At 38.0% G+C, this 12,046-nt stretch overlaps 1 protein-coding gene across 1 annotated transcript; it reads right to left on the bottom strand.

The window, feature by feature from the left end:
* Nucleotides 1-3,433: 3,433 nt before the first annotated feature.
* Nucleotides 3,434-12,046, bottom strand: LOC142967762 (uncharacterized). The gene is made up of 11 exons (XM_076107321.1): nt 11,841-12,046; nt 10,687-11,155; nt 9,633-9,750; nt 8,654-8,740; nt 8,431-8,531; nt 8,225-8,326; nt 7,878-8,016; nt 7,670-7,777; nt 6,880-7,035; nt 6,669-6,790; nt 3,434-5,263 (listed from the first exon to the last, which is right to left on the bottom strand). Exons 1-11 carry the CDS (start codon nt 11,920-11,922, stop codon nt 5,086-5,088), a joined length of 1,662 nt encoding a protein of 553 aa, XP_075963436.1. The 5' UTR covers nt 11,923-12,046; the 3' UTR covers nt 3,434-5,085.

Genomic DNA, 12,046 nt, shown 5'->3' with positions numbered 1-12,046 from the left:
TCTGTGATTTGAAGGTGATTTTCTTATAAATCTTGAGCAGTACATTCTTACCTCTGTTGTATATATTCACATGCAACAAAAACTTCGGTAGAAGTTTTACTGCAACATTCACAATTTAGAGCATAAAATAATGTACGTTCACGTTTAGTTTTCTATTAAAATGGAAAAAACTGAAATGTCACATTGACCTAGGTACTCAGACCCTTCGATGCCTCTCATTTCTCTTGATCGTCTTGTTTCTCCAGCTTGATTGGATTCAACCTGCTGTTAATTCAACTGATTGGACCTGATTAGGAAAGGCACACACTTGTCTATATAAGGACTCACAGCTGACACGCACCGAGCCGTGGTTTTCTGCAGAGACAGGATTGTGTCGAGCCACAGATCTGGGGAAGGCTATAAAAATGTTTCTAGAACACAGCGGCCTTTGTAATTCTTAACTCACAGACGTTTGGACCGACCAGGACTCTTCCAAGAGCTCCACACAGCCAAATGTTAAGGGGTCACCAAAGTGCTAAGAATTCTTCATGATGGGGAACATCTAATGTGATCTAATAGTTAAGACATTTAACTCAAAACCACAAATGTCAACCTCATGGTGGCGGTTGAGGGAAAAGCCATCAAGGGGCCTCATTACGGTTTATTTTCTCATTGTTTAGGCGCTGTCTTTCAAACCATTTTCTGCAAAACCTTATACCAAAACATTACAAATGTTTTGCAAAAGCAAACCATTTTTGCAAAACTCTTCTAACTCTTTGTACACACAAAAGATAATTTGAATGAAGCACCAACTACGCACTGATGGCAAATAAAAAACAGTTTGCAACATAGTTTTGTCGTGCATGTAGTAAACACACATGCACAGAGGTATTTAAATGTGTAAAGTATGGATGTGTATTCCAAACATCACACACTTATCAAATCAAATTAATTAATAAAAAACATTCTTGCTGGAAGTGTGCAATTAAATTGCAAACTGAGTTGTGTTTACAGTTTTGCAAAAAATGTGTAAGTGAGTGTAACGCGGAGAACGTGCAAACCTAGTAAATACATTGGCTACGTGTGTTAATGGTTTCAGAGATAGTGCTTCAGTGAAGTCCGTAGGATTCATCCTCTGGGGAACATGAACATACAAAATGTTGTGCCAATCAATCAGGTAGATGAGGTATTTTAGAGGACGAGTGAACATTTTGATTTGCTGGTGGCGCTAAATAAAAAGTCAGAGGGTTACCAAAGTGATAATATGGGGAAGATGAATGTGTGAACCAAATTTCACAGTCATTTTAGAGATTTTTAGCCAAAGTGACGACTAAAAAACATGTCTCTTAAAGAATCTTGAGGAAGAAATGTTCCACAGGGAGGACAGAGGTCGGGCCTTGTAATCTTCATATTAATATTAAAACCGCTGATGCTCCGGTTTCAAAGACCATTAAGTGATTCACAACATCAGAAGCAGCCAAATCGAACAATCCCAGGAAATCATTGAGCCTCTTGTGAGGGAAAAACAGACACCGAGCCGAGGTGTTTGTACTTTATTATTCTGAGTAATATGTGCAGCTTTTCAAGGCAGGGGAAGGATATGAGTCTGCCGCAAATTACGCTAAAGACGTGTGTCTGTGAAGGAAGATAAGCTTGTTGGTTGTTGGAAATCCACGGTGCTTTCCTGCTGCGAGTCACTGACCCAAGTTGGGATGCTGTTTTTGAAGCAGGACGGCTGCCAAAGTGTCTCTGAGCAAACCACCGAGTCACAGGTCGGAGTTAATCAGACTTATGCCGGTCATCGATGAGACATTCATGTTGATGGATTTTACTTGGTTGTGAAAGTCCAAAACTTTTGCTTATCTCCGTCTCCCAAAAAATGAAGAGTTGAATCTCACTCAAGATGGTGGGGAAGATAACAAAAACTGATTTATTCATCTTGTATTGTGTCTACATTTAGTATGTGATAACATATCCGGTATGGAATAAATCTGCAGATGCTCAGGTTAAAAATAAAACCAAACTTTTCTTCGTTTGTCAGTTTATGAGCCACAAAAAAGGCCGAAATGTGCTCTGCAACGGACTAGTGAGGCTTGTTTTTGTCCGGAAATGTATTTTGCTACTGAAGAAGTTGTCCCTTTAAGGCCGGTTAAGAGGAGTGAGGAGTCATCGGTCAATGACGGTATAAAGAGGTCAATAAAATAGTTTTTTCAAGTGTGAATCACTGCGAACCGCGAGAGGTTAGATTCATAAATGAACACAGAAAATATTAGGTTGATGGATCCAGCAGTATGTGAGATTAACTGTGGACAGACACACACACACACACACACACACACACACACACACACACACACACACACACACGACCGAGCACATGATCTCTTATATGTTCTATATTATATTTTATTATATTATATTTTACTCTTATATTTTTACTTCTGCACTAGTTCATGTTTATTCATGTGATTTTCTTTGTATACATGCATTCTTTTCATGTGAGCGTTGTTGAAAGGTGTTATTGTTAATCCCGCTTCACTAGAATCGATGAGCATATGACAAAAATAAAGATCTTCAACATGTTGTTGGTTTGTTGCCCCTCGAAACAAAGCAAAGTGTACTTGAAAGAGTCCTATTGGCAGGTTACAAATGTGGCCTTAGTGTGGAGTTTTGAGCAGTTTAAGGATTAATGAGAAAAACTAAAATGTGTGTGACAAAAATATTAATTTCCATTGCTTTAATCATCTTGTGTCCCCTCACTTTTATCTTTTTTTTACTTCATTTATCAGTTTTTTGCAACTGCTAAACACAATTTCTTAATAAACTAGGACCCTCTTTGTCGAATCTCTATAACCCAAAATTCAAAATATTTCGCAAAAGCAGACACTCAAAACTCTTCTAAAAATGGTACTTTGCATCATTTTTGCATCTTTTTCCACACAACACCAAAATAAATAGCTCTAGTATAAAACACAAGTAAAGTCTTTGGCATTTTCATTTGCAGCTGAATATAGACTGTGAACACAAATGCAATGTGTTTATTCACATTACTCATCTACTCATAACCGTATCAGACACAATAACTTTACCTAAACGTAACATAAACATAGTTACTGTGTTTATTTAAAGTATGTAAGCTCTGATTTCTCAGTGATCTATTTAGTTACAGGTGTTTTCACAGGTGCATTCTGGGTGCAGGTGATTGATAATTGAGTGTGGTATTTCAATGGCACTGTTTAGCAAACGACACACACAGGCTTCAATACGTGTGTTCTTGTGTTTTGGCAATTGCACAAAAAAACAAAACTGCAAGAGGCTCCAACCTCCCAGATCGAGAACCGCTGTTCTGGGATCTGTTTTGTGGAGCAAGAATTTAACTCCCATTCAAGTCTCGATTTGTACGTTGATGTTCGTCTCCATCTGGTGACGGTACAATGAACATGCAGACAAAATCTTAATTTTTATTGAATCTTTTTATTAATTGCTTTGCTGACAAAAACAAACGTTTTTTTGTGTGTCCCTGTAACCCCATTTATAAGTTTCTGAACAAATATAACGAGCACAGAAAAATACAATAAATAACATTAATAAAATACAAAGGCATTAACTGTTACACTGAAGCAGCAATATGACTTTGGACTGGACATGAAGAGGGAATTAAAACCAGTAAACCAATACTCAGCTGAAGTTGAACCATTGTTAAAAGGTTTTGCATGTAGAAATTAGAGTATACCGTATGTATATATATAGATACACCTTTAAGCTGATTTTATGAAGATAAGAAGAAGACTTACAAATCTAAAAATACTCAGCAACCAAAACAGAAGAATCTTTTCTTTTAACAGTGAAGTTTGAAAATGTGCGGATGACTGCCGTGAGTACAGGGAGGTTTTCATATAAATAAATAATTTAATAAATATTATTAAAATATTAAATTATAATAAAGACACAGAACATCTCTATCAGTGCAGTTCAAAGTCCGTAAACTAAAAAGAAAAGAAAAGAACATTTGTTGTTGTGTTTTGATTTTCAGAGCTCAACAAAAAAAACGTCCGTTTTATAAAATGAGATGCAGAGTCATGGTCCTCTCTCCCGGTAACTTTTACAGGAACTTCTGCGGCGCGTTCCCTCGTTAGGATAACGGGTTGGGCTGCAATCATTGTTATGAATTCCATGAAAACTCACGTATGTTTTAACCGTCTGTAACACACGGACAAGTTAATTTACTTTGCCAATTGAAGTGGCCGGGGAACTACCAAGCTAGGTGGCAAATACATGCGGAACGTTAACGTCACTCAGGTTTCAATCTTAACTTTCCACGTCCCCTCTGGTTCGTTTACCTTTGCAAAAAAAGCCTAAAGAACCGTCTTCACTTGAGGAACCAGCAGAGTGAGGAGGGGTAACGGGTGTTGCTGTCGATTTGTTTTATCCTGACAGACCTTCATGTTAAAATGTCCAACTTTACAGCAGAAATAAACATGTTTTACAGCCTGGTACAATAAAATGGTTTAGTAACGGTTAGGTTGTGTCACTACCAAGATGGCGGCGGTCGGAGCCGCCCACTTTGAGCTTTTCAGAAACCTACGTCCATATTTTATACAGTTTGTAGGCGTCACCAGCTTTTTGCGTACTTTAGACTGACAAATCGCACGTACTTAATGTCAAAATGCGTACCTGCAACACAAAATGCGTACAGGTTGCCAAATCTGAAATATGTAAAACTCAATGTAGGCTACAGTGTTTTGCACAAAATCTTATTTTACTGTTTAGGATGTCCTGAACAATATATTTTTCAACCTCAGTCCATATTTAAGAACGTAAACACCTTTAACAACCACTAAAACAAAGAACACATCACCTAACAGTGCACTGATTAGCATATTAGCATTTCCACTGCATTGAAATTCAGGGTGTGTAGATTTTCTCGTTTTGCAAACTTTGAGGAAACAAGACTTTAAAAAATCCACTTTCCTTACATGACAACAACACGTGAAAGGAAATCAGTGACATACTGTACACAGACTTAATCCCTTTTGTTTCCTTTATAACAACCCTCTGTAACATGACTGCTTCTCAATCTTTACATCAGATTTGAGATCTGTCCTCTTAGCTTGTTGCGGTTGATTCTCTTGTACAGCAGCTCAGCAACCGGGTAAAACAAGATGCAGATGTGGGTCTGGGTTGAAAGCCAGGGAGGCCCTCCAGGACATTCTGCACCTCTCCAATCTCCCGTCTAGAAAGACCCTTCCATTGCAGCAGCGCGGGCAGGAGCTCCAGGTCCTCGCTGCAGACAAAACACCAGGAGGAGTTAAAGAGATGCACTTCCACTAATGGCCACTAGATGCTGACTTTAAGAAAATCCCAAATAAAAACGTCAACTTTAGGAAACACAAGTCAACAGAGAGCTAAGAGAGACTAACCCAGTAGCACAAAGACTAGCCCAGTAGTATAAAGGCTAACCCAGTAGTATAAAGACTAACCCAGTAGTATAAAGGCTAACCCAGTAGTATAAAGGCTAACCCAGTAGTATAAAGACTAACCCAGTAGCACAAAGACTAAACCAGTAGTATAAAGACTAACCCAGTAGTATAAAGGCTAACCCAGTAGCATAAAGACTAACCCAGTAGCACAAAGACTAAACCAGTAGTATAAAGACTAACCCAGTAGTATAAAGGCTAACCCAGTAGCATAAAGACTAACCCAGTAGCACAAAGACTAAACCAGTAGTATAAAGACTAACCCAGTAGTATAAAGACTAACCCAGTAGTATAAAGGCTAACCCAGTAGTATAAAGGCTAACCCAGTAGCATAAAGACTAACCCAGTAGCACAAAGACTAAACCAGTAGTATAAAGACTAACCCAGTAGTATAAAGGCTAACCCAGTAGCATAAAGACTAACCCAGTAGCACAAAGACTAAACCAGTAGTATAAAGACTAACCCAGTAGTATAAAGACTAACCCAGTAGTATAAAGGCTAACCCAGTAGTATAAAGGCTAACCCAGTAGTATAAAGACTAACCCAGTAGCACAAAGACTAAACCAGTAGTATAAAGACTAACCCAGTAGTATAAAGGCTAACCCAGTAGCATAAAGACTAACCCAGTAGCACAAAGACTAAACCAGTAGTATAAAGACTAACCCAGTAGTATAAAGGCTAACCCAGTAGTATAAAGGCTAACCCAGTAGTATAAAGGCTAACACAGTAGCATAAAGGCTAACCCAGTAGTATAAAGGCTAACCCAGTAGTATAAAGGCTAACCCAGTAGTATAAAGGCTAACCCAGTAGTATAAAGGCTAACACAGTAGCACAAAGGCTAAACCAGTAGTATAAAGGCTAACCCAGTAGTATAAAGGCTAACCCAGTAGTATAAAGGCTAACCCAGTAGTATAAAGGCTAACCCAGTAGTATAAAGGCTAACCCAGTAGTATAAAGGCTAACCCAGTAGTATAAAGGCTAACCCAGTAGCACAAAGGCTAACACAGTAGCATAAAGGCTAACCCAGTAGCAAAAATGCTTAACCAGTAATGTTAGCACAAAGGCTAGTTTTAGTGCTTTAACAGAACAGATTTTAAGTCTTTAAGTTTCTGATTATAGATCGGTCCTGTATAAATATACACAGATGGCCAAAGGCAACATTATTTAAAAAATTGGACACAGATGTGTGTAAGAAACACAAGGATGATTTACCTCCACGTGTAACATTCCTTTTGCATGCTTGCCACTGTCATCTTCGTCGCTACGAGACTTTTGCAGTCCAACAGCTCTCCGACTTTCAGCAGCATGACGTTCCACTGACCGACACCAGGAACCTGATACGACACCACACACACGGGTCAGTGAAGGTTTTACCCAGCCGTTAATGAATCAATGTCATTAACAAGCACAGTGTTGATCTCACCAGATATGAGATGATGTTGTGAAGATGCTCAGCATCTTTAGCGACCTCTAGTCCAACATCTGGATGCCAGGACTTCCTCAGTTTTCTCTGGCTGATTTTGATGAGACGTTTGAAGTAAATGTGAGCAATGAGCTTGTAGGCCTCGTCCATCACTCTCTGAGAGACGCAAAGACGGACAGAGACACAGTTCAGTTTTTGTCAAGAAGAACAAGAACGAAGCAACATAAACGTAGATAGACACAAAAATTATGCAATGAATTCATATTCTTTACAATTTATTCAGAGATCATTTACGTTATTTTTTCTGCATGTAATATAGTTTCCTTTTCTATACTTTTATCGTGCATGACAGCAAATAAATCCAAAGTCAAGTCTTAGGTGAACCTTTCCTGTCTTAAATCAAGATTAAAGAGTCTATAATTCGGCATCATATCAAGGATGGAACATACATTTTCCTTTTCCTTTCTTTTAAGTGTATTTTTTCATGCACGAATGGAAATGTTTACGTATCTTACAGTGTGCAATTACACTGGTAATCTTTCAATCATTAAAATCTACAAAAATAGCAAGTAAAGAAGGCATTACGAGGAATCGGCGGAAGCTGGCATAAAACACCAATGGCTAATAAATGAAAATCTGACACATAATAAGAGTATAAAAAGCACAAATGTTGAAAGATTTGTTTGTTTGTTTTTCGTTGTCATTGTTTAATATTTAAAATCTTTTACCATTAGAAAGTAAAGAGGGGAAAAAGATTCAAGACTGTTAAAGCTCAGATTTGTTGACGTACCGTTTGTACATCCTGATAGTCTGACAGCTCTGACAAAAGCCTCTTTACTTCATCGATCAAATGGAGGAATTCCCTGTTATCTGATTTGAAGTATTTCTTGAGGTGGCTCTGCAATTTAACAAAACATTAATATTATTTCTCAAAATAAATATATGCCCCTTTTGAAATGTGAGAAAACTGTATATTTGTGATTAAGTTGAACAGCTACCTCCACAATGTCAGCTACGATTTCCTTTAGAAGTTTCAAAGTAGAAGCCTCCATGTTTTCAAGCATTGCCACAGCTTTGGTCATGATGTCCTTGAGAGGGGATTCTTTTGTTTGTATAGCTTTTGTGTGGAAGTGCTGTCTGAGAGGAAATATCATAGACATCATCGTCAATTATCATCATTATATCTATTTTCTTACATCAAGTCTTTTAACTACTGATTCGTGCATTTTAACTACATTTCTATGTTGCATTGGCTGTTTAAAGAATGTGTTTTTATTAGAAACCTTGTTTGCAAATAAAATGTTTGAATAACTAGTTTGAATGGAACTGAATTGATAATACTCACTTGAGTTCTTTACAGTTGTTCAAAGTCTTGAAGAACTGTTTTGTTTCTGGTTTGTCCATTTTTGCTGTCTTTGCAAGGATGTCAGTCTGCTCATCCCTGTACCTACAAACCAAAGAAAGTATGCAGTCTTAGCAATGCAACGTACTGACTTTATGGTGGTATTGATGGTCATAAAGTCTATGTGGAAATCTAAAATGTATTCTCACCTTGTCAGAAACGTCAGCAGCTCTCGCAAACAAACCTCCTGCGCCTGATCAGACAGTTTTGAGCTGATTTTGAGTGCTTCTCTGGGCATGGCGTCAATGCACTGAAAGATAAACAACAACAGAAAGGAAACAATGTCATTATACAAGAAATAAACAGACAGACAGAATATAAAAAATAAAGCAAACAAATGTTTGATTGAAAGATATCTGGGTCACTAAGTACCTGAATTGTGTCCACATAAAGTTCATCGTGAGCTTCGTGGCTTCTCTCATTCTGCAGAATGTTCTCCAGGAACCGTGTGATCTCTGTCTGTCAACCAAAAATACACAGAAATACATCAGAAGTAGCAGCAGAAAAAAGGTTGGTTTTAGTAGCACTGACTGAGTCATTTAGAAATGAATATAATTCTGAATTAATGCATGACATAAAAAATAAAAAAAACATTGGCTGTTGCTGTTATTCATTATAATTCTGCCATTTAATATGCTGGATAGAATAGTGTTTAAATGTGTTTAGTGCAGGTTTAATGGTGCTAAAGCTTTGGTAATGAGACTGTAATCTGATTGGCTGTTTGCCATGTACTAGTGTCGTCATTGGCTCGTAGCTTTCAGACGTTAGTGATTCTTGTAGAAGATAGTAACTGCAGTCACCACTAACGATGTGGATTATCTTCTACAGCCCACTTTTTAAAGTCTTTCTATTGAAGAAAAAATGATATTAAACACCTCAGTGCCCACCAGCCGCGAAATATTGCTGTGAGCCAAACTTCTGGTAAAAAACGTAGAGGGGTTTTCCTTGATAAAAATCTGTCGGAAGTAATTTTTTCTGACCATTTTGTCTACCTAAAAACACTATTGCTAAGTGTTGTGTCATTAAGCTAGCTTAGCACAAACACTTAAACCTGCTGGAAACTGGTAGCTATTTAGCTTCATCAAAAATATGTTTTTAATTACTCAAAAAGTGTTTTATTCATATGGTTGAAGTTATGTACTAAAATGAAAAATGTGGATTTGGGAACCGTTAGCAAACGAGCAATTATGATATAAACAGTTCGGTGATTTAGCTTGCTAGCTAACAGAGACACAATGCATACATCATGAAAGGTGTAAGAGGTTAAACAAAACAGTCTAAATAATATGTTAATTGATGAAGTGTTTAAAATAAACAACAAGTACAAGCTTCAGATTGTTAGTATTCTTACCTCCACATTTTTAAGAAATTGTTCCTCTGCTCTTGATACCCACTGCGTGAACAGCAGGAGGTCGACTTTTTTTATGGGATCCGTGTATTGAAGGCCAGGATGACCAAGCAGGTCCTGACTGGAAAGTAGCACAAATAATAATCAAAGTTATTCAGAGTACAAGAAGTGCTCAGAAGATTGTGACATTTTTTAGTATGTTTACATGCTTATATTTGGTTGAGAAAAAATGTGTCTGTTAAATATGAAGTGACAGCTAGCAGATGATTAGCTTAGCTTAGCACAAAGACTGGAAACGGGGGGAAACAGTTAGCCTGGGTCTGTACAGTAATCACAAAACCCGCCTACCAGCACGTCTAAAGCTTGTTGTTTGTTTTATCCAAAACACCAAAGTGTAAAAATGACAATTTGCACCTTATACAATGGGTCATATGCAGATGTATGTATTGACGGGGACCAGTTTTTCTTTTGATAAGATGTAACATGTGATGTTGTGAGTTTTAGAGGTGCCTGTTGGACTTTGTTAGCGTTATGGATAGCTGACAGGCCGTGGGGAAAAACAAGGTGTATAGCCTCCTGGTGCATGCTAACAAAGAACAATGTAGATTTCCATCACTTTAATTTATCAAATTCAACAATATACTCATTCTGTTTTCAGCACTGTGTTACTCATCTTAAGTGTTATGGTTTTGTTTCAGTCACTGTGGGTGTACATGTGTTCATGTCCAGGTTTTGTACTAGCATACAAGTGCCACCCGATGGCAGCAGCTACATTTGAAATACCACGTTAGAACAGTGCAAGTGATAGAATTTCCTGAAACGTTCCACTGAAACAGGACTACAGGACTTTTAGTTTAGAACAGATACAGGAAGGGTTGAGTTTGTAATAATAGTCATAATGCAGTAACACAAATCTAATAGAGAAAACGGTAGCAGATCAGAAGAAGAAGGGAGCTTCATACTAGAATATGACAAACAGGCTTGTCTCTGATATAAGTGTGCTTCTAATACAAGCCTGGTACAGTGATACAGTGGATAAGAAAGTAGAGATAGATACCTCAGATATGTCTGTAGGACCCACTTTATCAGCAGTAAGTGATTCTGGGAGGAGCTGATGTTCTGAAGTAGATCATCAAGGTGTTCAAATATCTGACGATGGTAGCATTGGATCAACCCCTCAGAATGCAACCGGGGGTCCAGCCTCACCAGCTGCTCGCACACAGCGTCCTGCACATTTAACAGGTGCCGCTGGAGGTTCTGCTCCACATCGGCCGGTGTCTTTGGGAAGTGCTGGTCCACAGATATTTGCATGAGGTGAACAACAGGCCGTTCTGCATTGAGATCAGGACGCATTGAGCAAAGAGGTCCATCCTCAGAGGTCAAAGCATCAGGGGCCACACCTAGAAGGTGAGCTGCTTCCTGAATTGTGATCGGAGGTGTGATCTGTTCCTCACTTTGCTGGCCTCGTTCCTCGTGGGTGTTCAAAGTGTTCTGAGTTAGGGCGTTGTCATAAATCAGGTCGGGAACTATGAAAGAGTCAAATGCAAGCCTTTTAGGGTAAAAACATGTATGTCACAGTTCTGCTGACTCACTCCTTTATGAGTGTTAAACCTTGTGGTGGAATGTAACTAAGTCCTTAAATACAAATTAGAGATACTTGCATTTAGTATTTTAATCTCATGCCACTTTGTACTTCTACACCAGTAGAGGGAAGTATTGTACTTTTTACTTCACTCCAATTATTTTACAGCTTTAGTTTGTTGGCACAGTTGTCCAAATACTGCTCCAACACTTTCAATGTGCTCCACTATTAATTCATTTTTTACATGTTTTATATCTGTGTCACTTCAATAGACCTGTTTTTACAGAAGACGTGATTCAGAAGCACTTTTTATTGCACTTCTGAGCCATCTTTTGTTAATTCAACACTTCATATCTCAGTTTTCAGATGTTCTAATAATATTAATAATAATACATTTCATTTGTATAGCGCTTTAAAAGGTACCCAAAGGCACTTTACATGGTAAAAAAAAAGAAACAATAAAAGCAAGAACAATATAAACAAGGCAGAGAGATGACAGTAAAAAGACAAAACAAAAACATGCATAAGTATATTATAAAGGATAATAATTATCTAAATAATGAGTCTAAATAAATGAAGGAGCTCCCTCGTGCATCTATAAACAAAGCCAACTCATAAAAGAGTCTCACCGTCTTGTATGTCGTTGCTGTTACTCTCTACTAAAGGTCTCCGGTCGTTCCTCCAAGATTTTATTCCTTTAAACCCCTTCATTTTTAAACGTGTCACCTCCAGTTTGAAAGGTTTCACACGTTTTACCTTCTCGCTGCACGGTCCTGCTGAGTGCTGCTTTTATCTGAGAGTCCGCAGCTCTCTCATTCTTTTGTTCGGGAGGATA

Source organism: Anarhichas minor, unplaced genomic scaffold (genome assembly GCF_050575085.1).
Source record: "Anarhichas minor isolate MPS153535 unplaced genomic scaffold, ASM5057508v1 ptg000038l, whole genome shotgun sequence".
Taxonomy (NCBI): Eukaryota; Metazoa; Chordata; class Actinopteri; order Perciformes; family Anarhichadidae; genus Anarhichas; species Anarhichas minor.
Note: the sequence above shows the minus strand (reverse complement) of the source record. Positions and strands in the feature narration are given on the sequence as shown.

Excerpts from the sequence above, each read along its gene's own strand:
- LOC142967762 (XM_076107321.1), bottom strand. The coding sequence starts at position 11,922 with ATGAAGGGGTTTAAAGGAATAAAATCTTGGAGGAACGACCGGAGACCT. Across the intron at positions 8,741-9,632 it reads AATTTCTTAAAAATGTGGAG|ACAGAGATCACACGGTTCCT; the intron begins GTAAGAATACTA and ends TTTGGTTGACAG. Across the intron at positions 7,036-7,669 it reads ACTATCAGGATGTACAAACG|AGAGTGATGGACGAGGCCTA; the intron begins GTACGTCAACAA and ends TGCGTCTCTCAG.